A 23298-nucleotide genomic window follows, 5' to 3' on the forward strand; every position below is an offset into this window, starting at 1 on the left:
ATTTGTCCTTACCATATTTGTGGTTTAGTATTTGAGGCTTTCATGCATTTAAGTATATTGAGCATGCTTCTGGGTATCTAGTTTATTATTTTTTGGACATATTTCTTGCCAATGTTATGATATATTTGGCTTATTAGTATGTTTCTTAAATGATTCACATCTCTCCAATCACTGAAAAGGGGGAAGAAGGCTTTTTGCCTCTAACATCAGTGATTCTTGGTCCAATTATGGATTATTACCGTATTTTTCGGCATATAAGACGCACCGTCCTATAAGACGCACCCCAAATTTGGGGTGAAAAATGCAGAAAAAAATATTTTTTATAAGATGGGGGTCCGTCTTATTGTCCGAATTTAAGATCTCTTACCTTAGGGCAGGCAGTGGCAGAGCAGGGTCACAGGAGGCATGGTGGTGGCAGAGGTGAGGTGATGCTGAGGTGTGGTGGGCGGAACGGCGTGCACCTGAGCAGGGTCCCATCCTACTTAGGTGGGCGACGCCATGGCCTGGTGTCCATGGGGAGGTTGCTGTGGCGGTGGCAGACGTGCGGTCACTTCCTCAGGTGGCAGCGGCCAGGGTCCCTTCCACATTTGAGGTGACGCCACAGCAGTAGTGAAGGAGAGCAGCAGAGCTGGGTGGTTTTCCTGGTGGCGGCAGGCTTACCGGCATTGTGGCGGCGACAGAGGTGCGGGCATGATGTGGCACGGTGAGCTGTATGGCGTGAGCAGGTCCCATCCATATTTGAGGTGAATCTGCGGCCCGGTATTGATGGAGAGCAGCAGCGCTTGTGAGTTACGGTATTTTCCCGGTGGCGGCGGTCATCTTGCTGAGGCCACGCGTGCGCAGATTCACTACTCTGCGTCTCAGGGCTTCAGGAAAATGGCCGCCGCGATCTCCATCTGCGCACGCGCGGCCTCCCGCGGCCATTTTCCTGAAGCCCTGGGACGCAGAGTAGTGAATCTGCGCACGCGTGGCCTCAGCAAGATGGCCGCCGCCACCGGAAAATACCGTAACTCACCAGCGCTGCTGCTCTCCATCAATACCGGGCCGCGGATTCACCTCAAATATGGATGGGACCTGCTCACGCCATACAGCTCACCGTGCCACATCATGCCCGCACCTCTGTCGCCGCCACAATGCCGGTAAGCCTGCGTTCCGCATATAAGACGCACCCCCCATTTTCCTCACAATTTTTTTGGGGAAAAAGTGCGTCTTATATGCCGAAAAATACGGTATATCATCTAGATTTTCTGATGTTTTATCTTTTAGTCTGACCTCTCCTGTTGTGAAATTGGATTCTGGGCTCCCCCGGTGGCCACTGGTGGAATTGAACTTGTGTGCATCATCCTCTCTGTTCACCTGTTCCCATCAGGATGTGGGAGTCTCTATATAACCTTGCTCCTCTGTCAGTTTCATGCCGGTCAACAATGTAATCAGAAGCCTTTCTTTGCATGTTCCTGCTACTAGACAACTCCCAGCTAAGTTGGACTTTCGTCCTTGTTTGTTTTTGCATTTTGTTCCAGTTCACAGCTGCTGTTTCGTTACTGTGTCTGGAAAGCTCTTGTGATCTGAAATTGCCACTCTGGTGTTATGAGTTAATACTAGAGTCTTAAAGTAATTTCTGGATGGTGTTTTGATAGGGTTTTCAGCTGACCATGAAAGTGCCCTTTCTGTCTTCCTGCTATCTAGTAAGCGGACCTCGATTTTGCTAAACCTATTTTCATACTACGTTTGTCATTTCATCTAAAATCACCGCCAATATATGTGGGGGCCTCTGTCTGCCTTTTGGGGAAATTTCTCTAGAGGTGAGCCAGGACTGTATTTTCCTCTGCTAGGATTAGTTAGTCCTCCGGCTGGCGCTGGGCGTCTAGGGATAAAACGTAGGCACGCTACCCGGCCACTGTTAATTGTGCGGCAGGTTTAGTTCATGGTCAGTTTAGATTCCATCTTCCAAGAGCTAGTTCTTATATATGCTGGGCTATGTTCTCTCGCCATTGAGAATCATGACAGTTTGACCGGCCAAAAAGGGTTAAATTATTGGCTGAGAAAGGAGAGAAAAAAGAAGTCTGCTGAAAATTTTTTTTTTTTTTCTCTAGTTCTGAGTGTGCTCATAATTGAATCACTTGCTAGTCTGCCTATACTGCAGCCTTCCTCTCTTTCTCTCCTTCTAATCCTTGAATGGCTCTGTGTTCACCTGTTTGAAATGGATCTTCAGAGTGTAGCTACAGGTTTGAATAATCTCGCCACGAAGGTACAAAATTTGCAAGATTTTGTTGTTCATGCACCTATGTCTGAACCTAGAATTCCTTTGCCTGAATTTTTTTCAGGGAATAGATCTTGCTTTCAAAATTTTAAAAATAATTGCAAATTGTTTTTGTCCCTGAAGTCTCGCTCTGCCGGAGATCCTGCACAGCAGGTCAGGATTGTAATTTCCTTGCTCCGGGGCGACCCTCAAGATTGGGCTTTTGCATTGACACCAGGGGATCCTGCTTTGCTCAATGTGGATGCGTTTTTTCTGGCCTTGGGGTTGCTTTATGAGGAACCTCATTTAGAGCTTCAGGCGGAAAAAGCTTTGATGTCCCTATCTCAGGGGCAAGATGAAGCTGAAATATACTGCCAAAAATTCCGTAAATGGTCTGTGCTTACTCAGTGGAATGAGTGCGCCCTGGCGGCGATTTTCAGAGAAGGTCTCTCTGATGCCATTAAGGATGTTATGGTGGGGTTCCCTGTGCCTGCGGGTCTGAATGAGTCCATGACAATGGCTATTCAGATCGATAGGCGTCTGCGGGAGCGCAAACCTGTGCACCATTTGGCGGTGTCTACTGAGAAGACGCCAGAAAATATGCAATGTGATAGAATTCTGTCCAGAAGCGAGCGGCAGAATTTTAGACGAAAAAATGGGTTGTGCTTCTATTGTGGTGATTCAACTCATGTTATATCAGCATGCTCTAAGCGTACTAAGAAGCTTGACAAGTCTGTTTCAATTAGCACTTTACAGTCTAAGTTTATTCTATCTGTGACCCTGATTTGTTCTTTATCATCTATTACCGCGGACGCCTATGTCGACTCTGGCGCCGCTTTGAGTCTTATGGATTGGTCCTTTGCCAAACGCTGTGGGTATGATTTGGAGCCTTTGGAAGCTCCTATACCTCTGAAGGGGATTGACTCCACCCCATTGGCTAGTAATAAACCACAATACTGGACACAAGTAACTATGCGTATTAATCCGGATCACCAGGAGATTATTCGCTTTCTGGTGCTGTATAATCTACATGATGTTTTGGTGCTAGGATTGCCATGGCTGCAATCTCATAACCCAGTCCTCGACTGGAAAGCTATGTCTGTGTTAAGCTGGGGATGTAAAGGGACTCATGGGGACGTACCTTTGGTTTCCATTTCATCATCTATTCCCTCTGAGATTCCTGAATTCTTGTCTGACTATCGTGACGTTTTTGAAGAACCCAAGCTTGGTTCACTACCTCCGCACCGGGAGTGCGATTGTGCCATAGATTTGATTCCGGGTAGTAAATACCCTAAGGGTCGTTTATTTAATCTGTCTGTGCCTGAACACGCTGCTATGCGAGAATATATAAAGGAGTCCTTGGAAAAGGGACATATTCGTCCTTCGTCATCTCCCTTAGGAGCCGGTTTTTTCTTTGTGTCTAAGAAAGATGGCTCTTTGAGGCCGTGTATTGATTATCGGCTTTTGAATAAAATCACGGTTAAATATCAATATCCGTTACCACTGCTGACTGATTTGTTTGCTCGTATAAAGGGGGCCAAGTGGTTCTCTAAGATTGATCTCCGTGGGGCGTATAATTTGGTGCGAATCAAGCAGGGGGATGAGTGGAAAACCGCATTTAATACGCCCGAGGGCCACTTTGAGTATTTGGTGATGCCTTTTGGTCTTTCAAATGCCCCTTCAGTCTTCCAGTCCTTTATGCATGACATTTTCCGCGATTATTTGGATAAATTTATGATTGTGTATCTGGATGATATTCTGATTTTTTCGGATGACTGGGACTCTCATGTCCAGCAGGTCAGGAGGGTTTTTCAGGTTTTGCGGTCTAATTCCTTGTGTGTGAAGGGTTCTAAGTGCGTTTTTGGGGTTCAAAAGATTTCCTTCTTGGGATACATTTTTTCCCCCTCTTCCATCGAGATGGATCCTGTCAAGGTTCAGGCTATTTGTGATTGGACGCAACCCTCTTCTCTTAAGAGTCTTCAGAAATTTTTGGGCTTTGCTAACTTTTATCGTCGATTTATTGCTGGTTTTTCTGATGTTGTTAAACCATTGAGTGATTTGACTAAGAAGGGTGCTGATGTTGCTGATTGGTCCCCTGATGCTGTGGAGGCCTTTCGGGAGCTTAAGCGCCGCTTTTCTTCCGCCCCTGTGTTGCGTCAGCCTGATGTTGCTCTTCCTTTTCAGGTTGAGGTCGACGCTTCTGAAATCGGAGCTGGGGCGGTGTTGTCGCAGAGAAGTTCCGACTGCCCCGTTATGAGACCTTGTGCTTTTTTTTCCCGTAAATTTTCGCCCGCCGAGCGGAATTATGATATTGGGAATCGGGAGCTTTTGGCCATGAAGTGGGCTTTTGAGGAGTGGCGTCACTGGCTTGAGGGGGCCAGACATCAGGTGGTGGTATTGACTGACCACAAAAATTTAATTTACCTTGAGTCTGCCAGGCGCCTGAATCCTAGACAGGCGCGCTGGTCGTTGTTTTTCTCTCGGTTTAATTTTGTGGTGTCATACCTACCGGGTTCTAAGAATGTTAAGGCGGATGCCCTTTCTAGGAGTTTTGAGCCTGACTCCCCTGGTAATTCTGAGCCCACAGGTATCCTTAAGGATGGAGTGATATTGTCTGCCGTTTCTCCAGACCTGCGGCGGGCCTTGCAGGAGTTTCAGGCGGATAGACCGGATCGTTGCCCACCTGGTAGACTGTTTGTTCCTGATGATTGGACCAGTAGAGTCATCTCTGAGGTTCATTCTTCTGCGTTGGCAGGTCATCCTGGAATCTTTGGTACCAGGGATTTGGTGGCAAGGTCCTTCTGGTGGCCTTCCCTGTCACGAGATGTGCGAGGCTTTGTGCAGTCTTGTGACGTTTGTGCTCGGGCCAAGCCTTGTTGTTCTCGGGCTAGTGGATTGTTGTTGCCCTTGCCTATTCCGAAGAGGCCTTGGACGCACATCTCGATGGATTTTATTTCGGATCTGCCTGTTTCTCAGAAGATGTCTGTCATCTGGGTGGTGTGTGACCGTTTCTCTAAGATGGTCCATTTGGTTCCCTTGCCTAAGTTGCCTTCTTCTTCCGAGTTGGTTCCTCTGTTTTTTCAAAATGTTGTTCGTTTGCATGGTATTCCGGAGAATATCGTTTCTGGCAGAGGGACCCAATTCGTGTCTAGATTTTGGCGGGCATTCTGTGCTAGGATGGGCATAGATTTGTCTTTTTCCTCTGTTTTTTCAAAATGTTGTTCGTTTGCATGGTATTCCGGAGAATATCGTTTCTGGCAGAGGGACCCAATTCGTGTCTAGATTTTGGCGGGCATTCTGTGCTAGGATGGGCATAGATTTGTCTTTTTCGTCTGCTTTCCATCCTCAGACTAATGGCCAGACCGAGCGGACTAATCAGACCTTGGAGACATATTTGAGGTGTTTTGTGTCTGCGGATCAGGATGATTGGGTTGCTTTTTTGCCATTGGCGGAGTTCGCCCTCAATAATCGGGCCAGCTCTGCCACCTTGGTGTCCCCGTTTTTCTGTAATTCGGGGTTTCATCCTCGATTTTCCTCCGGTCAGGTGGAATCTTCGGATTGTCCTGGAGTGGATGCTGTGGTGGAGAGGTTGCATCAGATTTGGGGGCAGGTAGTGGACAATTTGAAGTTGTCCCAGGAGAAGACTCAGCTTTTTGCCAACCGCCGTCGTCGTGTTGGTCCTCGGCTTTGTGTTGGGGACTTGGTGTGGTTGTCTTCTCGTTTTGTCCCTATGAGGGTTTCTTCTCCTAAGTTTAAGCCTCGGTTCATCGGCCCGTACAAGATATTGGAGATTCTTAACCCTGTGTCCTTCCGTTTGGACCTCCCTGCATCTTTTTCTATTCATAATGTTTTTCATCGGTCATTATTGCGCAGGTATGAGGTACCGGTTGTGCCTTCCGTTGAGCCTCCTGCTCCGGTGTTGGTTGAGGGTGAGTTGGAGTTGGAAAAGATCTTAGACTCCCGTGTTTCCAGACGGAAACTCCAGTATCTGGTCAAATGGAAGGGATACGGTCAGGAGGATAATTCTTGGGTGACTGCCTCTGATGTTCATGCCTCCGATCTTGTCCGTGCCTTTCATAGGGCTCATCCTGATCGCCCTGGTGGTTCTGGTGAGGGTTCGGTGCCCCCTCCTTGAGGGGGGGGTACTGTTGTGAAATTGGATTCTGGGCTCCCCCGGTGGCCACTGGTGGAATTGAACTTGTGTGCATCATCCTCTCTGTTCACCTGTTCCCATCAGGATGTGGGAGTCTCTATATAACCTTGCTCCTCTGTCAGTTTCATGCCGGTCAACAATGTAATCAGAAGCCTTTCTTTGCATGTTCCTGCTACTAGACAACTCCCAGCTAAGTTGGACTTTCGTCCTTGTTTGTTTTTGCATTTTGTTCCAGTTCACAGCTGCTGTTTCGTTACTGTGTCTGGAAAGCTCTTGTGATCTGAAATTGCCACTCTGGTGTTATGAGTTAATACTAGAGTCTTAAAGTAATTTCTGGATGGTGTTTTGATAGGGTTTTCAGCTGACCATGAAAGTGCCCTTTCTGTCTTCCTGCTATCTAGTAAGCGGACCTCGATTTTGCTAAACCTATTTTCATACTACGTTTGTCATTTCATCTAAAATCACCGCCAATATATGTGGGGGCCTCTGTCTGCCTTTTGGGGAAATTTCTCTAGAGGTGAGCCAGGACTGTATTTTCCTCTGCTAGGATTAGTTAGTCCTCCGGCTGGTGCTGGGCGTCTAGGGATAAAACGTAGGCACGCTACCCGGCCACTGTTAATTGTGCGGCAGGTTTAGTTCATGGTCAGTTTAGATTCCATCTTCCAAGAGCTAGTTCTTATATATGCTGGGCTATGTTCTCTCGCCATTGAGAATCATGACACTCTCCCATACTACTGTGCATTTGTCTGTTATATAGTTTTATTAACCCCTTCATGACCCAGCCTATTTTGGCCTTAATGACCTTGCCGTTTTTTGCAATTCTGACCAGTGTCCCTTTATGAGGTAATAACTCCGGAACGCTTCAATGGATCCTTGCGGTTCTGAGATTGTTTTTTCGTGACATATTGGGCTTCATGTTAGTGGTAAATTTAGGTCGATAATTTCTGAGTTTATTTGTGAAAAAAACGGAAATTTGGCGAAAATTTTGAAAATTTTGCAATTTTCACATTTTGAATTTTTATTCTGTTAAACCAGAGAGTTATGTGACACAAAATAGTTAATAAATAACATTTCCCACATGTCTACTTTACATCAGCACAATTTTGGAAAGAAATTTTTTTTTTGCTAGGAAGTTATAAGGGTTAAAATTTGACCAGTGATTTCTCATTTTTACAACAAAATTTACAAAACCATTTTTTTTAGGGACCACCTCACATTTGAAGTCAGTTTGAGGGTTCTATATGGCTGAAAATACCCAAAAGTGACACCATTCTAAAAACTGCACCCCTCAAGGTGCTCAAAACCACATTCAAGAAGTGTATTAACCCTTCAGGTGTTTCACAGCAGCAGAAGCAACAAGGAGGGGAAAAATTAACATTTAACTTTTTAGTCACAAAAATGATCTTTTCGCAACAATTTTTTTATTTTCCCAAGGGTAAAAGGAGAAACTGGACCACGAATGTTGTTGTCCAATTTGTCCTGAGTACGCTGATGCCTCATATGTGGGGGTAAACCACTGTTTGGGCGCACGGCAGGGCTCGGAAGGGAAGGAGCGCCATTTGACTTTTTGAATGAAAAATTGGCTCCAATCTTTAGCGGACACCATGTCGCGTTTGGAGAGCCCCCGTGTGCCTAAACATTGGAGCTCCCCCACAAGTGACCCCATTTTGGAAACTAGACCCCCCAAGGAACTTATCTAGAAGCATAGTGAGCACTTTAAACCCTCAGGTGCTTCACAAATTAATCCGTAAAAATTAAAAAGTACTTTTTTTTCACACAAATTTTCTTTTAGCCTCAATTTTTTCATTTTCACATGGGCAACAGAATAAAATGGATCCTAAAATTTGTTGGGCAATTTCTCCTGAGTACGACAATACCTCATATGTGGGGGTAAACTACTGTTTGGGCACATGGTAAGGCTCGGAAGGGAAGGAGCGCCATTTGACTTTTTGAATGAAAAATTATCTCCATCGTTAGCGGACACCATGTCAGGTTTGGAGAGCCCCTGTGTGCCTAAACATTGGAGCTCCCCCACAAGTGACCCCATTTTGGAAACTAGACCCCCCAAGGAACTTATCTAGATGCATAGTGAGCACTTTAAACCCTCAGGAGCTTCACAAATTGATCCGTAAAAATGAAAAAGTACTTTTTTTTCACACAAAATTTGTTTTTGCCTCAATTTTTTCATTTTCACATGGGCAACAGGATAAAATGGATCCTAAAATGTGTTGGGCAATTTCTCCTGAGTACGCCGATACCTCATATGTGGGGGTAAACCACTGTTTGGGTGCACGGCAAGGCTTGGAAGGGAAGGCGCGCCATTTGACTTTTTCAATGGAAAATTAGCTCCAAACGTTAATGGACACCATGTTGCGTTCGGAGAGCCCCTGTGTGCCTAAACATTGGAGCTCCCCTACAAGTGACCCCATTTTGGAAACTAGACCCCCCAAGGAACTTATCTAGATGCATAGTGAGCACTTATAACCCCCAGGTGCTTCACAGAAGTTTATAACGCAGAGCCATGAAAATAAAAAAATATTTTTCTTTCCTCAAAAATGATTTTTAGCCCGGAGTTTTTTATTTTCCCAAGGATAATAGGAAAAATTGGACCCCAAATATTGTTTTCCAGTTTGTCCTGAGTACGATGATACCTCATATGTGGGGGTAAACCACTGTTTGGGCGCACGGCAGGGCTCGGAAGGGAAGGCACGCCATTTGGCTTTTTGAATGGAAAATTAGCTTCAATCATTAGCGGACACCATGTCGCGTTTGGAGAGCCCCTGTGTGCCTAAACATTGGAGCTCCCGCACAAGTGACCCCATTTTGGAAACTAGACCTCCCAAGGAACTAATCTAGATGTGTGGTGAGCACTTTGAACCCTCAAGTGCTTCACAGAAGTTTATAACGCCGAGCCATGAAAATAAAAAATTATTTTTCTTTCCTCAAAAATGATTTTTTAACCCACAATTTTTTATTTTCCCAAGGGTAACAGGAGAAATTGGACCCCAAAAGTTGTTGTGCAGTTTCTCCTGAGTACGCTGATACCCCATATGTGGGGGTAAACCACTGTTTTGGCACACGTCGGGGAGCGGAAGGGAAGTAGTGACGTTTTGAAATGCAGACTTTAATGGAATGCTCTGCGGGCGTCACGTTGTGTTTGCAGAGCCCCTGATGTGCCTAAACAGTAGGAACTCCCCACAATTGACCCCACTTTGAAAACTAGACCCCCAAGGGAACTTATCTAGATGTGTGGTGAGCACTTTGAACCCCCAAGTGCTTCACAGAAGTTTATAACGCAGAGCCGTGAAAATAAAAAATGTGTTTTCTTTCCTCAAAAATATTTTTTTAGCCCAGAATTTTTTAATTTTCCCAAGGGTAACAGGAAAAATTTGACCCCTAAAGTTGTTGTCCAGTTTCTCCTGAGTACGCTGATACCCCATATGTGGGGGTAAACCACTGTTTGGGCACATGGCGGGGCTCGGAAGGGAAGTAGTGACGATTTGGAATGCAGACTTTGATGGAATGGTCTGCGGGAATCATGTTACGTTTGCAGAGCCCCTGATGTGCCTAAACAGTAGAAACCCCCCACAAGTGACCCCATTTTGGAAACTAGACCCCCCAAGGAACTTATCTAGATGTGTGGTGAGCACGTTCAACCCCCAAGTGCTTCACAGAAGTTTACAACGCAGAGCCGTGAAAATAAAAAATAATTTTTCTTTCCTCAAAAAAGATGTTTTAGCAAGCAATTGTTTATTTTCACAAGGGTAACAGGAGAAATTGGACCCCAATATTTGTTGCGCAGTTTGTTGTGAGTACGCTGATACCTCATATGTGGGGGTAAACCACTGTTTGGGCGCACGTCAGGACTCGGAAGGGAAGTAGTGACATTTGAAATGCAGACTTTGATGGAATGGTCTGCGGGCGTCACGTTGCATTTGCAGAGCCCCTGATGTGCCTAAACAGTAGAAAAAACCCACAAGTGACCCCATTTTGGAAACTAGACCCCAAAAGGATCTTATCTAGATGTGTGGTGAGCACTTTCAACCCCCAAGTGTTTCACATAAGTTTATAACGTAGAGCCGTGAAAATAAAAAATAATTGTTCTTTCCTCAAAATTATGTTTTAGCAAGTAATTTTTTATTTTTGCAAGGGTAACAGGAGAAATTGGACCCCAATAGTTGTTGCCCAGTTTGTCCTGAGTACGCTGGTATCCCATATGTGGGGGTAAACCACTGTTTGGGCGCACGTCGGGGCTTGGAAGGGAGGGCACACCATTTGACTTTTTGAACGCAAGATTGGCTGGAATCAATGGTGGCGCCATGTTGCGTTTGGAGACCCCTGATGTGCCTAAACAGTGGAAACCCCTCAATTCTAACTTCAACACTAACCCCAACACACCCCTAATCCTAATCCCAACTGTAGCCATAACCCTAATCACAACCCTAACCCCAACACACCCCTAACCACAACCCTAACCCCAACACACCCGTAACCCTAAATCCAACCCTAATCCTAACCCTAATTCCAACCCTACCCACAACTGTAACCCCAACACACCCCTAACCCTATCCTTAACCCTAACCACAAGCCTAATCTTAACCCTATTTCCAACCCTAGCCCTAATTCCAACCCTAAGGGTACCGTCTCACATAACGATTTACCAACGATCACGACCAGCGATACGACCTGGCTGTGATCGTTGGAAAGTCATTGTGTGGTCGCTGGGGAGCTGTCACACAGACCGCTCTCCAGCGACCAATGATGCCAAGGTCCCGGGTAACCAGGGTAAACATCGGGTTACTAAGCGCAGGGCCGCGCTTAGTAACCCGATGTTTACTGTGGTTACCAGCGTAAAAGTAAAAAAAAAAAAACGTACATACTCACATTTCGGTGTCCTTCAGGTCCCTTGCCGTCTGCTTCCCGCTCTGACTGAGTGCCGCCGTACAGTGAGAGCAGAGCGCAGCGGTGACGTCACTGCTGTGCTGTGCTCTCACTTTCCGGCCGGCAGACAGTCAGAGCGGGAAGCAGACGGCAAGGGACCTGAAGGACACCGAAATGTGAGTATGTACGTTTTTTTTTTTTTTTTTTTACTTTTACGCTGGTAACCACGGTAAACATCGGGTTACTAAGCGCGGCCCTGCGCTTAGTAACCCGATGTTTACCCTGGTTACAAGTGAACACATCGCTGTATCGCTGTCACACACAACGATCCAGCGATGACAGCGGGAGATCCAGCGACGAAAGAAAGTTCCAAACGATCTGCTACGACGTACGATTCTCAGCAGGGTCCCTGATCGCTGCTGCGTGTCAGACACAGCGATATCATATGGATATCGCTGGAACGTCACGGATCGTACCGTCGTAGCGACAAAAGTGCCACTGTGAGACGGTACCCTAACTCTAATTCCAACCCTAACCCTAAGGCTATGTGCCCACTTTGCGGATTCGTGTGAGATTTTTCCGCACCATTTTTGAAAAATCCGCAGGTAAAAGGCACTGCGTTTTACCTACGGATTTACAGCGGATTTCCAGTGTTTTTTTGTGCGGATTTCACCTGCGGATTCCTATTGAGGAACAGGTGTAAAACGCTGCGGAATCCGCACAAAATTGACATGCTGCGGAAAATACAACACAGCGTTTCCGCACGGAATTTTCCGCACCATGGGCACAGCGGATTTGGTTTTCCATAGGTGTACATGGTACTGTAAACCTGATGGAAAACTGCTACGAATTCGCAGCGGCCAATCCGCTGCGGATCCGCGGCCGATCCGCTGCGGATCCGCGGCCGATCCGCTGCGGATCCGCGGCCGATCCGCTGCGGATCCGCGGCAATCCGCTGCGGATTCGCAGCCAAATCTGCACTGTGTGCATATGCCCTAACCCTACCCCTAACCCTACCCCTACCCCTAATTCTAACCCTAATTCTAACCCTAGTTCTAACCCTAACCCTAGCAGAAAAAAAAATAAAAATATTTTATTTATTTTTATTATTCTCCCTATGGGGGTGATAAAGGGGGGGGGGGGGTCATTTACTTTTTTTTATTTTGATCACTGCGATAGGCTATATCGCAGTGATCAAAATAGATCTGGAACGAATCTGCCAGCAGGCAGACTCTGCGGGCGCAGTGCGCGTGCGCCCGCCATCTTGGACAATGGCGGCGCCCATGGAGAAGCCGGACGGACACCGGGAGGCCAGGTAAGTATGTAGGGGGGGGTGATCGGATCACGGGGGGGGGACCGGAGCACAGGGAGGGGGCACCGGAGCACGGGGGGAGCGGGCAGGAGGACGGAGGAGCCGGCAGGCGGACGGAGGGGACCGGACCCCGTAACAGAGCACCGGGGGGGCGATCGGTGGGGTGGGGTGGGGGCAGGTTAGGTTTTCCAGCCATGGCCGATGATATTGCAGCATCGGCCATGGCTGGATTGTAATATTTCACCGTTTTTTTGGGTGAAATATTACAAATCGCTCTGATTGGCAGTTTCACTTTCAACAGCCAATCAGAGCGATCGTAGCCACGAGGGGGTGAAGCCACCCCCCCTGGGCTGAAGCACCACTCCCCCTGTCTCTGCAGATCGGGTGAAATTGGAGTTAACCCTTTCACCCGATCTGCAGGAGCGCGATCCCTCCATGACGCATACGCTGCGTCATAGGTCGTTTTGGCACCGACTTTCATGACGCAGCGTATGCGTCAAAGGTCGCTAAGGGGTTAATAAACTTTATATATTTATATGATACATAATTGTTTTACCCTATTTCTTCTTTTTTCTTCTGGCACCATTTCTTATAGTATTGTCATTGTCTCAATTGGGAAATTCGTCTGGTTTTACAACTATATTTTATATTCACAAAAAAACAAAAGATAGTCAGCTCACCTGAATATCGGCTATTCCACACCTGTTCCTGCACGGAAAAGTTGAGCACTCAGTCCACAGAAAAAATGATGAATCCAGCAGGAATGTAGTAAAATCACTAAATTTATTTCTTCATTTTTTTTAACCCCTTCACCCCGAAGCCTGTTTTCACCTAAGTGACAGGGCCAATTTTTACAATTCTGACCACTGTCACTTTATGAGGTCATAACTCTGAAACGCTTCAACGGATGCTGGTGATTCTGACATTTTTTTCTCGTGACATATTGTACTTCATGATAGTAGTAAAACTTCTTCGATATGACTTGCATTTATTTGTGAAAAAAAAAGAAATTTGTCAAAAATTATGAAAATTTTGCAATTTTCAAATTATTCGCTTTTATGCCCTTAAATTAGAGAGTTATATCACATAATATAGTTAATAAACAACATTTCCCGCATGTCTGCTTTACATCAGCACAATTTTGGAAACATAATTTTTTTTTGTTAGGGAGTTATAAGGGTTAAAAGTTGACCAGTGATTTCTCATTTTTGCAACAAAATTTGCAAAACCATTTTTTTTACGGACCACCTCACACTTGAAGTGACTTTGAGGGGTCTATATGACAGAAAATACCCAAAAGTGACACCATTCTAAAAACTGCACCCCTCAAGGTACTCAAAACCACATTCAAAAATTTTATTAACCCTTCAGGTGCTTCACAGGAATTTTTGGAATGTTTAAAAAAAATTGAACATTTAACTTTTTTTTCACAAAATTTTTTATTTCAGATCCAATTTGTTTTATCTTACCAAGGGTAACAGGAGAAATTGGACCACAAAAGTCATTGTACAATTTGTCCTGAGTACGACGATACCCCACATGTAGGGGTAAACCAATGTTTGGGCACATGGCAGAGCTCGGAAGGGAAGGAGCGCCATTTGACTTTTCAATGCAAAATTTGCTGGAATTGAGATCGGAACCCATGTCGCGATTGGAGAGCCCCTGATGTGCCTAAACAGTGGAAACCCCCACAAGTGACACCATTTTGGAAAGTAGACCCCCTAAGGAACTTATCTAGATGTGTGGTGAGCACTTTGAACCTCCAAGTGCTTCACAGAAGTTTATAATGTAGAGCCATAAAAAAATTTCATATTAATTTTCACAAAAAATGATCTTTTCGACCCAAATTTTTTATTTTCCCAAGGGTAACAGGATAAATTGGACCACAAAAGTCGTTGTACAATTTGTCCTGAGTATGCCGATACTGCACATGTTGGGGTAAACCAATGTTTGGGCACATGGCAGAGCTCGGAAGGGAAGGAGCGCCATTTGACTTTTCAATGCAAAATTGGCTGGAATTGAGATCAGAACCCATGTCACGTTTGGAGAGCCCCTGACGTGCCTAAACAGTAGAAACCCCCCACAAGTGACCCCATTTTGGAAAGAAGACCCCCTAAGGAACTTATCTAGATGTGTGGTGAGCACTTTTAACCCCCAATTGTTTCACTAAAGTTTAGAATGTAGCGCCGTGAAAATTAAAAAATCATTTTTTCTTTCCACAAAATGATGTTTTAACCCGCAATTTTTTTTTCCCAAGGGTAACAGGAGAAATTGGACCACAAAAGTTATTGTCCAATTTGTCCTGAGTACGCTGATACCCCATACATGAGGGGAAACCACTGTTTGGGCACACGGCAGAGCTCGGAAGGGAAGGAGCGCCATTTGAAATGCAGACTTAGATGGATTGGTCTGCAGGCGTCATGTTGCATTTGCAGAGTCCCTGATGTACCCAAACAGTAGAAACCCCCCACAAGTGACCCCATATTGGAAACTAGACCCCCCAAGGAACTTATCTAGATGTGTTGTGAGAACTTTGAACCAACAAGTGTTTCACTACAGTTTATAATGCAGAGCCGTAAAAATAATAAAAAAAAAAATTTCCACGAAAATGATATTTTAGCCCCCACATTTTTTTTCCCAAGGGTAACAGGAGAAATTGGACCACAAAAGTTGGTATCCAATTTGTGCTCAGTACGCTGAAACCCCATATATGGGGGGGAACCACTGTTTGGGCGCAAGGCAGAGCTCGGAAGGGAAGGAGCACCGTTTGAAATGCAGACTTAGATGGATTGGTCTGCAGGCGTCATGTTGCATTTGCAGAGTCCCTGATGTACCTAAACAGTAGAAACCCCCCAAAAGTGACCTTATATTGGAAACTAGACCCCCCAAGGAACTTATCTAGATGTGTTGTGAGAACTTTGAACCAACAAGTGTTTCACTACAGTTTATAACGCGGAGCCGTGAAAATAAAAAATATTTTCTTTTCTACGAAAATGATATTTTAGCCCACACATTTTTTTTCCCAAGGGTAACAGGAGAAATTGGACCACAAAAGTTGTTGTCCAATTTGTGCGGAGTACGCTGATACCCCGTATATGGGGGGAACCACTGTTTGGCGCACGGCAGATCTCGGAAGGGAAGGAGCACTGTTTTACTTGTTCAAAGCAGAATTGGCTAGAATTGAGATCAGACGCCATGTCGCGTTTGGAGAGCCCCTGATGTGCCTAAACAGTGGAAACCCCCCAATTCTAACAAACCCTAACCCCAACCCTAACCCCAACCCTAACCCTAGCCCTAACCCTAACCCTAACCCTAATGGGAAAATGGAAATAAATACATTTTTTTAAAAATTTTATTATTTTTCCCTAACTAAGGGGGTGATGAAGGGGGGTTTGATTTACTTTTATAGCATTTTTTTGGCAGATTTTTATGATTGGCAGCCGTCACACACTAAAAGATGCTTTTTATTGGAAAAAATAGTTTTTGCATCACCACATTTTGAGAGCTATAATTTATCCATATTTTTGCCCACAGAGTCATGTGAGATCTTGTTTTTTGATCGCTTTTTATTCCGATTTTTGGGAGGCGGAATGAACAAAAACCAGCAATTCCTGAAATTCTTTTTGGGGGGTTGTTTATAGCATTCCACGTGTGGTAAAATTGATAAAGCAGCATTATTCTTCAGTTCAGTACGATTACAGCGATACCTCATTTATATAATTTTTTTATGTTTTGGCGCTTTTACACAATAAAAACTATTTTATATAAAAAAATAATTGTTGTTGCATCGCTTTATTCTGAGAGCTATAACTTTTTTATTTTTCTCCTGATGATGCTGTATGGCGGCTTTTTTTTTGCGGGACAAGATGACGTTTTCAGCGGTACCATGGTTATTTATATCCGTCTTTTTGATCGCGTGTTATTCCACTTTTTGTTCGCCTGTATGATAATAAAGCGTTGTTTTTTGCCTTGTTTTTTTTTTTTTTTGCAGTGTTCACTGAAGGGGTTAACTAGTGGGATACTTTTATAGAGCGGGTCGTTACGGACGCGGCGATACCAAATATGTGTACTTTTATTGTTTTTTTTAATTTACATAAATAAATGGATTTACTGGGAAATATTTTTTTTTTTCCTTTATTTGGGGATTTTTTTTATTTTTTTTATACATTCTATTGTTTATTTTTTTACTTTCTACTATTGTCCCAGGGTGGGACATCACTGTATTACATCAGATCGTTGATCTGACAGTGTGCATAGCACTCTGTCAGATCAACGATCTGACAGGCAAGATCAGGGGCTTTCCGGCGCCTGCTCTCAGCAACACTCAGCAGGCGCCGGCTAGCCAGGGCATTTCATGACCCGGAAGGAGTCCCGCGGCCATCTTGGATCCGGGGACTCCTTCCGGATCACCGGAGAAACGCGATGAGATCGCGTTGCTCCGGTGGGAGAGCGCAGGGAGCCCCCGTCCCTGCGCGATCCCCCTCTATGCCGCTGTCACTACTGACAGCGGCATCAGAGGGGTTAAATGCCCGCGATCGGCGCTAGCGCCGATCGTGGGCATTGCTGCGGGGTGTCAGCTGTCATATACAGCTGACACCCGCACCCGATCACCGCGGCGCTCAGCGTGAGACCGCGGTGATCGGTGCGCCGTACTAGTACTGCGGCTGGCACAAATGCAGTGTCGGCAGCGCAGTACTAGTACGGCGCATGGCGCGGAGGGGTTAAAAAAAGGAAAGGTATGGTAATCCCACCATGATTAAGACGTTAGTCGAAACGCGTCGGAAGAACGCTGCCATGTGTGCATAATGCTGTAAGAAATTATAACTTTCAGTACAAGTGGTGTACCATAGGATACAACCCTTTCCTTTTTTTAAAAAAAAATGAAGAAATAAATTTAGTGATTTTACTACATTCCTGCTGGATTCATCGATTTTTCTATATTTTATATTGTCTGATTATGCTGTAATGCAATCATATGCGTGTATACTATATATACATTATATAGCATGTACTATGGTTTTTAATCCCTAAATTCAGGCAGACATGTTTAGAAGGTATTGTACTGCATTACATAATTTCCCCCTTACCTATTTTACTCTCCCTATAACTCAGCTGCCTGATTAGCTATTAAGTTGTACTAAAATCTCAACATAAACAACAAATTAAGATGTAGAATAGGTTATGACAAATCAACTTGATAATCTATTACAAATAATTATCTAATTTAAGAGGATTAAGACATTTTTTACATTGAACAAGTCATTGACCGAATTAAGCTAGGTGTCAAATTATACTTTTTTGTGCCCTGACATCCCAGTGCAGTGTTATCTCAGATAAGAAAACCTTTGGTAGATCTTTAAAATTTTCTACAATAATTACTAACATTGCTTAGTAGAATCTACCAACTAAAGACAATATAGTGTCACCCAAAAGCTTATTGAAATGACGCCAATTAATGGAAATGTGTCGTGTTATAACATTACCTTTGCTGAAGAGCCTGTAATGTTGGCTCTTTCATCTCGTCACCATCCGCCTTTTCTTCAATATCTTCAATTGTCTTGAGCAGCTTCTCCCTACAATCAATGAATGATTTCCAGAGTGCTCCAAGAGCTTCTGCTTCACTGAGTTTTGTTCCCAGAAACTTTTGAACCTTTTCCATTTCCATATTCAGGTTATCAGCCAGAGCCCTGCAGGATGTCCTCTGCTCAAAAGTGGAGCTCTTAAGGTGGTACTGAGCTTTAGTAAGAGCTGTATCTAATCCTACTGACAGCGCTATTAATTCATCAATGTCCTGAGCAACTCTATCTATGTCTTTCTCCAGAGACTCAGATTTGTCTTTATCTAGGTTGCTTGCATCTTCAACTTTTTCTTTTAAGTTACAGAGGACAATTAAGGATTCTTGGTGTATTTTCAAGAAGGAGCCCAACTTGGAGAGGGACTCCTGTCGTCGCTCAGTGATCTGTAGTGCTTCTTCATATAACTGAACAGAGTCAGTGACCCGTCCTTCCAACACAAAGTGGTCAACTGGAACTGTGAGAGAGCACAACTTTGTGAGCTGGGCCTTCAAATGGTCTATTTCCTCCTGCTGTCTTTTCACCTTTGCTATATTGTTCTGGAAATAATAGGAGAAATCATTTTGGATACAACCAGTGCCTAAATATATCTATTGAAGGGTTAAACTTGTCGTGTTACTGAGGCCTATAGAGTAACTCATTGCTTACAATGCATTTGGAGCTCTTCCACAGTCTCGTATTTTTTATGACAAGCTGCTGTTCTATGACTATGTCTTCATTGGGTTTTTGGGCATGTATAGCTCTAGACAAACATGCTAAAAAGCCAGACAAAGGCCAAAACAGTGTTCAGTTGGTCTCCTTGTGGCAGATATACATCAGTATACTGCAAAAACAGATATTGTACAGATATTGTATAGTGCAGTAGAAGAAGAAGATCGGGGCACCTTTCTTTCCCACAGTTCCAGTAATGTCTTATTAGATAAAAATACTGGAAAGTTAGGTCAAATTTTGGTAAGCCTGCTATAAGAACCAAGATCTATCAAATATAGAGGAGTTTACAGATTCTTACATTGATAATTCCTCCATTCTCATTATATTGCCCATTTCTCTAAATGGAGATTGTCTCTCTACAATGTGTATTTACTACTACATGTGTGGCTGAAATGAAATTTCAAAGGATTCCTTTTTTAGCTGAGGAAATAAAAGCTGGTGGCATAGATGGTCACCTAAATAATGTACAGAGAACCATAGATATCAAGGATAGAATACCAAAATTATTTCAACCTCCTCTAAATAGGCATCAAGGTACCCAACACTCCACATTCCCTCCATGGCTGGTCAGAGACCAAGACTAATCAGTTTTGTTTTATTTCCCCTCCTTATGAGTTCTGCCTTAGTGCTGCCATTTTGGATGTTTCATTTCATTGAATGGACACTGTCAGTGTGGAATTTCATTAAATTAAGATAAATGTTTTTATGAGTTATCCATTAAACAAATCCCCTATAAGTGACAGATGCCACTTTTTGGCATTCTTCGCAGTCTCCATTAAATGTCTGGAGTTTTTCCAGGCATGTACATTTAACGGAAAACTAAAATGCAACATGACCAAGTTCATCATAAATCATAGCATTGTCTTTTGAGCAATAAAGCATATGTATAGCAATGATAACTTAGCATCTGATGCAATATGGTTACCTCATTCAAAAGAACGGCAGATTCATGGTCAGACGTTTTAATTTCAGCGGCTTCCTGAAGGTCTTTAAGAAACTGTTTAATCCAGAGGGAAAATTCTTGTATCAAGTCATCAAATTTCTGATGTTCACATATAATGGACTCCATGACACTGATCCTAAAAAAATATGGCCATAAGAATAGTGTTATAAATACAATATTTGATATATGGTATTTTGAATGTTTAGGGTGTGAAAGTTGTAAGACAAACGTCTCTGGCTGAAATTCCTCCTCCTTAGCCTTCTAGTGAAATGATTCTTTCTTTAAAAAAAAAGCAGTAAAAATTCTATAATTTTTTTAGGAATTTTTCTTCTGTTATTGATGGAAGAAAGTGGAAAATTAAGTAATACAGTTGTACCTCCATTAAAGAGGTTGACCTATAGTTTAAAAGTCATCATCAATGAGCCCAGGGAGGGGTAATAAAAACTCCTATACTACTATACAGACTAGCTCCGAGGCTGTGCACTTCCTACTGGATTCTTCCACTCTTACAGAACATGAAGGCTGCAGACGATCAGTGACTGCTGATTTGCTGCATATACAAGTCATTATCCTGGAAAGAATGTTTCTTAACATTTTTTCCAGTCAAATCCATTTTAAGTTGCGATTTTTGTATGTTCCATTGTCAGTCCATAAAAGTGGCGTAATACTGTGACGACATTGTTCCCAGCGGGAACCTGGGATTCAGAGATGCTTCCAGGGGTCTTACCCATGTTGTTCCCATGCCATTTCAGGCTGTTTCCATTGTTTTCAGTAATTTTTAGACCCCCTCCAGACCTCCAGGAGAGGATGCCGGAAAAATGCTTGAGTTTCCTATTGACTTCCATTATACTCTTACCCGGGTCGAGCAACGAGTACTCGAGCACTTTAATGCTTGCTCATCACTACTGAACATATGATCAGTGAGTCATTTTGTTTTTCATAGAGATACCCAGAACTAGTCTTTTCAGCATTAACGTGAGAACATTGATGATGATGAAGCGAGACCGACGGGAACATTGTAGCGAGTGCAGGTCCAGGAGGCGAGCACAGGATTTTATCTATTATTACTCTGCTCTGGGTTTATTGACAATTTTTGAAGTAAGAGAAAATCCATTTAAATCCTTTGCTGTTTGCCTGCCCGATTTCTCCAGTCACTGTGGTGTTACCTATTTTTAGGTCGTGCTTTGAGGTTACACTTTTCTATATTACTCCAGCAACTGCTCTCTTTGGATGGACTTTCTCTCCAAATATATACTCATTTCTCTCATTCTATCAGATTAACATATTGTATAATTTTATGCAAATTATCATAAAATATGACATTATTTATGTAATTTTCTGGTTTAGGTTATTAAAAGTTAGGTTGGTTTTCCGGTCTGAAAAGAAACTTCTGCAGTCACACAATGTGTTATCAGAATGCCGAATGGTGACAGCATGCAAAATGCGCATTGTCATGATTCCCCTGTATTCTCAACTCAAAATGGAGGTCATGTGATCACATGCTTGCGATTTGCACATTTGTGATCACATGTTGAATAGATTTTTATCCACTTGTCTCAAAGTTCTATTGAGGAAAGTACATTGTAAATGATTCACAATAAATGAATCAAAAATTGTTCGAATCCCACTGGTCTAGTGAATTTCCAAAAAAATCAACAATAATTCAATTTGCATCAAATTGATTTGCTCATCTCTAGTGGATACAATTATATGTAGTCCAGGCAATGTTCTGTAAAAGTATGGGAAAGAACTTAAAGGGAAGCTGTCACCGCCAAAATCGAAGATGAGCTAAGCCCACCAGCATCAGGGGCTTATCTACAGTATTCTGTGTTATGATTAGGTGGCCTAAGAGCAGCATGAGACGTACTCTGGAGAAGGTGGTACCTGTACGGACCGCAGACCCTGAACTTAACACCGCAACTAGAAGTAGCCGTGGAATGTACCTATCACTCCCTAGACATCTCGACACAGCTGGAGGACTAATTACCCCTAGAGATAGAAAAGGGAAAACTATCTTGCCTCAGAGAAAATCCCCAAAGGATAGACAGCCCCCCACAAATATTGACTGTGAGAGGAGAGGGAAAAAACATACACAGACTGAAATCAGAATTTAGCAAAGGAGGCCACTTCTAGCTAAATAGAAAGGATAGGACAGAGTACTATGCGGTCAGTATTAAAACACTAGGAAATATCCACCACAGAAAATACAAAATCTCCACATCTAACTAAAGATATGGAGGGTATATCTGCATCTCCAGAGATACCAGCTTGGCTAAACAAATCCTTATACAGACCAAGCTGGACAAGACAAAAACATGGAAAAGAACTGAACAGTAAGGCCCACAGCATGTGGACTGCAAATATCAAGGCCAGAACTTATCTTGGTTGAAATGAACAGCAAAGCAAGAGAGACCAGGCAGGGATGTGAATCCTCCAGGAACAATGGACAACTGGCACTGACTAAAGGGTAGAGCAAGACTAAATAGCCCAGTCAGAATTGCAAAAAGTGAACACACCTGATGACTGCTGTGATCCAGAGACAGCAGCGCTACCACTTATAACCACCGGAGGGAGCCCAAGAGCAGAATTCACAACAATTCTGTAATGCTGTAGATAAGCCCCCGATGTATCCTGAAAGATGAGAAAAAGGTTAGATTATGCTCACCTGAGGGGGGTGGTCCGGTCCGATGGGTGTCGCGGTCCGGTCCGGGGCCTCCTATCTTCATAGGATGTTGTCGTCTTCTTGTCTTCCTGCCGCGGCTCCGGCACAGGCATACTTTGTCTACCCTGTTGAGGGCACAACAAAGTACTGCAGTGCGCAGGTGGCGGGCCTCTCTGACCTTTCCCGGCACCTTCGTACTGCAGTACTTTGCTCTGTCCTCAACAGGGCAGACAAAGTAAGCCTGCATCGCAGCATGAATACAAGAAGAGGACGTCATCGTAAGAAGATGGGAGGCCCCGGACCGGACAGCGACGCCTATCGGGCCGGACCGCCCCTGGGTGAGTATAACCTAACCTCTTTTTCTCATCTTTCAGGTTACATCGGGGGCTTATCTACAGCATTACAGAATGCTGTAGATAAGCCCCTGATGCTGTTGGGCTTAGCTCATCTTCAATTTTGGCGGTGACAGGTTACTTTTAAGGAAATTTTGCTGGACAGCTGAGACATCACCGTGAAGCAGCCAAAACCATGACTGAATGCATTTTGGCATGGATTTTATATTGACTTCTAACAGGCACACCATTTTTCAAGTTTAAAATTGCTGTTTACCTGCAAAAACTGTGCTACCATTAAGAGTCTATTAATTAATGGTCACACAATTTTACAGGTAAGCACCTGTTTACTCACATTTGCAATCAATTTGAAAAATGTGACAAAGTGTATGACAGCGCAAATACAGTCAGATACCATACATCAGCTACACACATTTCTGTGCTAGTTTGCTACTAAGTATTATTTAGCAGTCCCGGCTGTTTAGCTCAGAC

At 43.8% G+C, this 23298-nt stretch overlaps 1 protein-coding gene across 5 annotated transcripts in view; it reads right to left on the reverse strand.

Moving 5' to 3' along the window:
* Window positions 1-23298, reverse strand: part of SYNE1 (spectrin repeat containing nuclear envelope protein 1) — a 667130-nt gene that overhangs the window by 318871 nt on the left and 324961 nt on the right. For all 5 annotated transcript variants that reach the window (XM_077283091.1, XM_077283090.1, XM_077283089.1 and 2 more), the window contains 2 exons: window positions 19795-19948; window positions 18069-18697 (listed from right to left, as the gene is read on the reverse strand). In XM_077283091.1, coding sequence (XP_077139206.1) covers window positions 18069-18697; window positions 19795-19948 — 783 coding nt within the window. The remainder of the gene's footprint in view (window positions 1-18068; window positions 18698-19794; window positions 19949-23298) is intronic.

Source organism: Ranitomeya variabilis, chromosome 2, assembly GCF_051348905.1.
Source record: "Ranitomeya variabilis isolate aRanVar5 chromosome 2, aRanVar5.hap1, whole genome shotgun sequence".
Lineage (NCBI taxonomy): Eukaryota > Metazoa > Chordata > Amphibia > Anura > Dendrobatidae > Ranitomeya > Ranitomeya variabilis.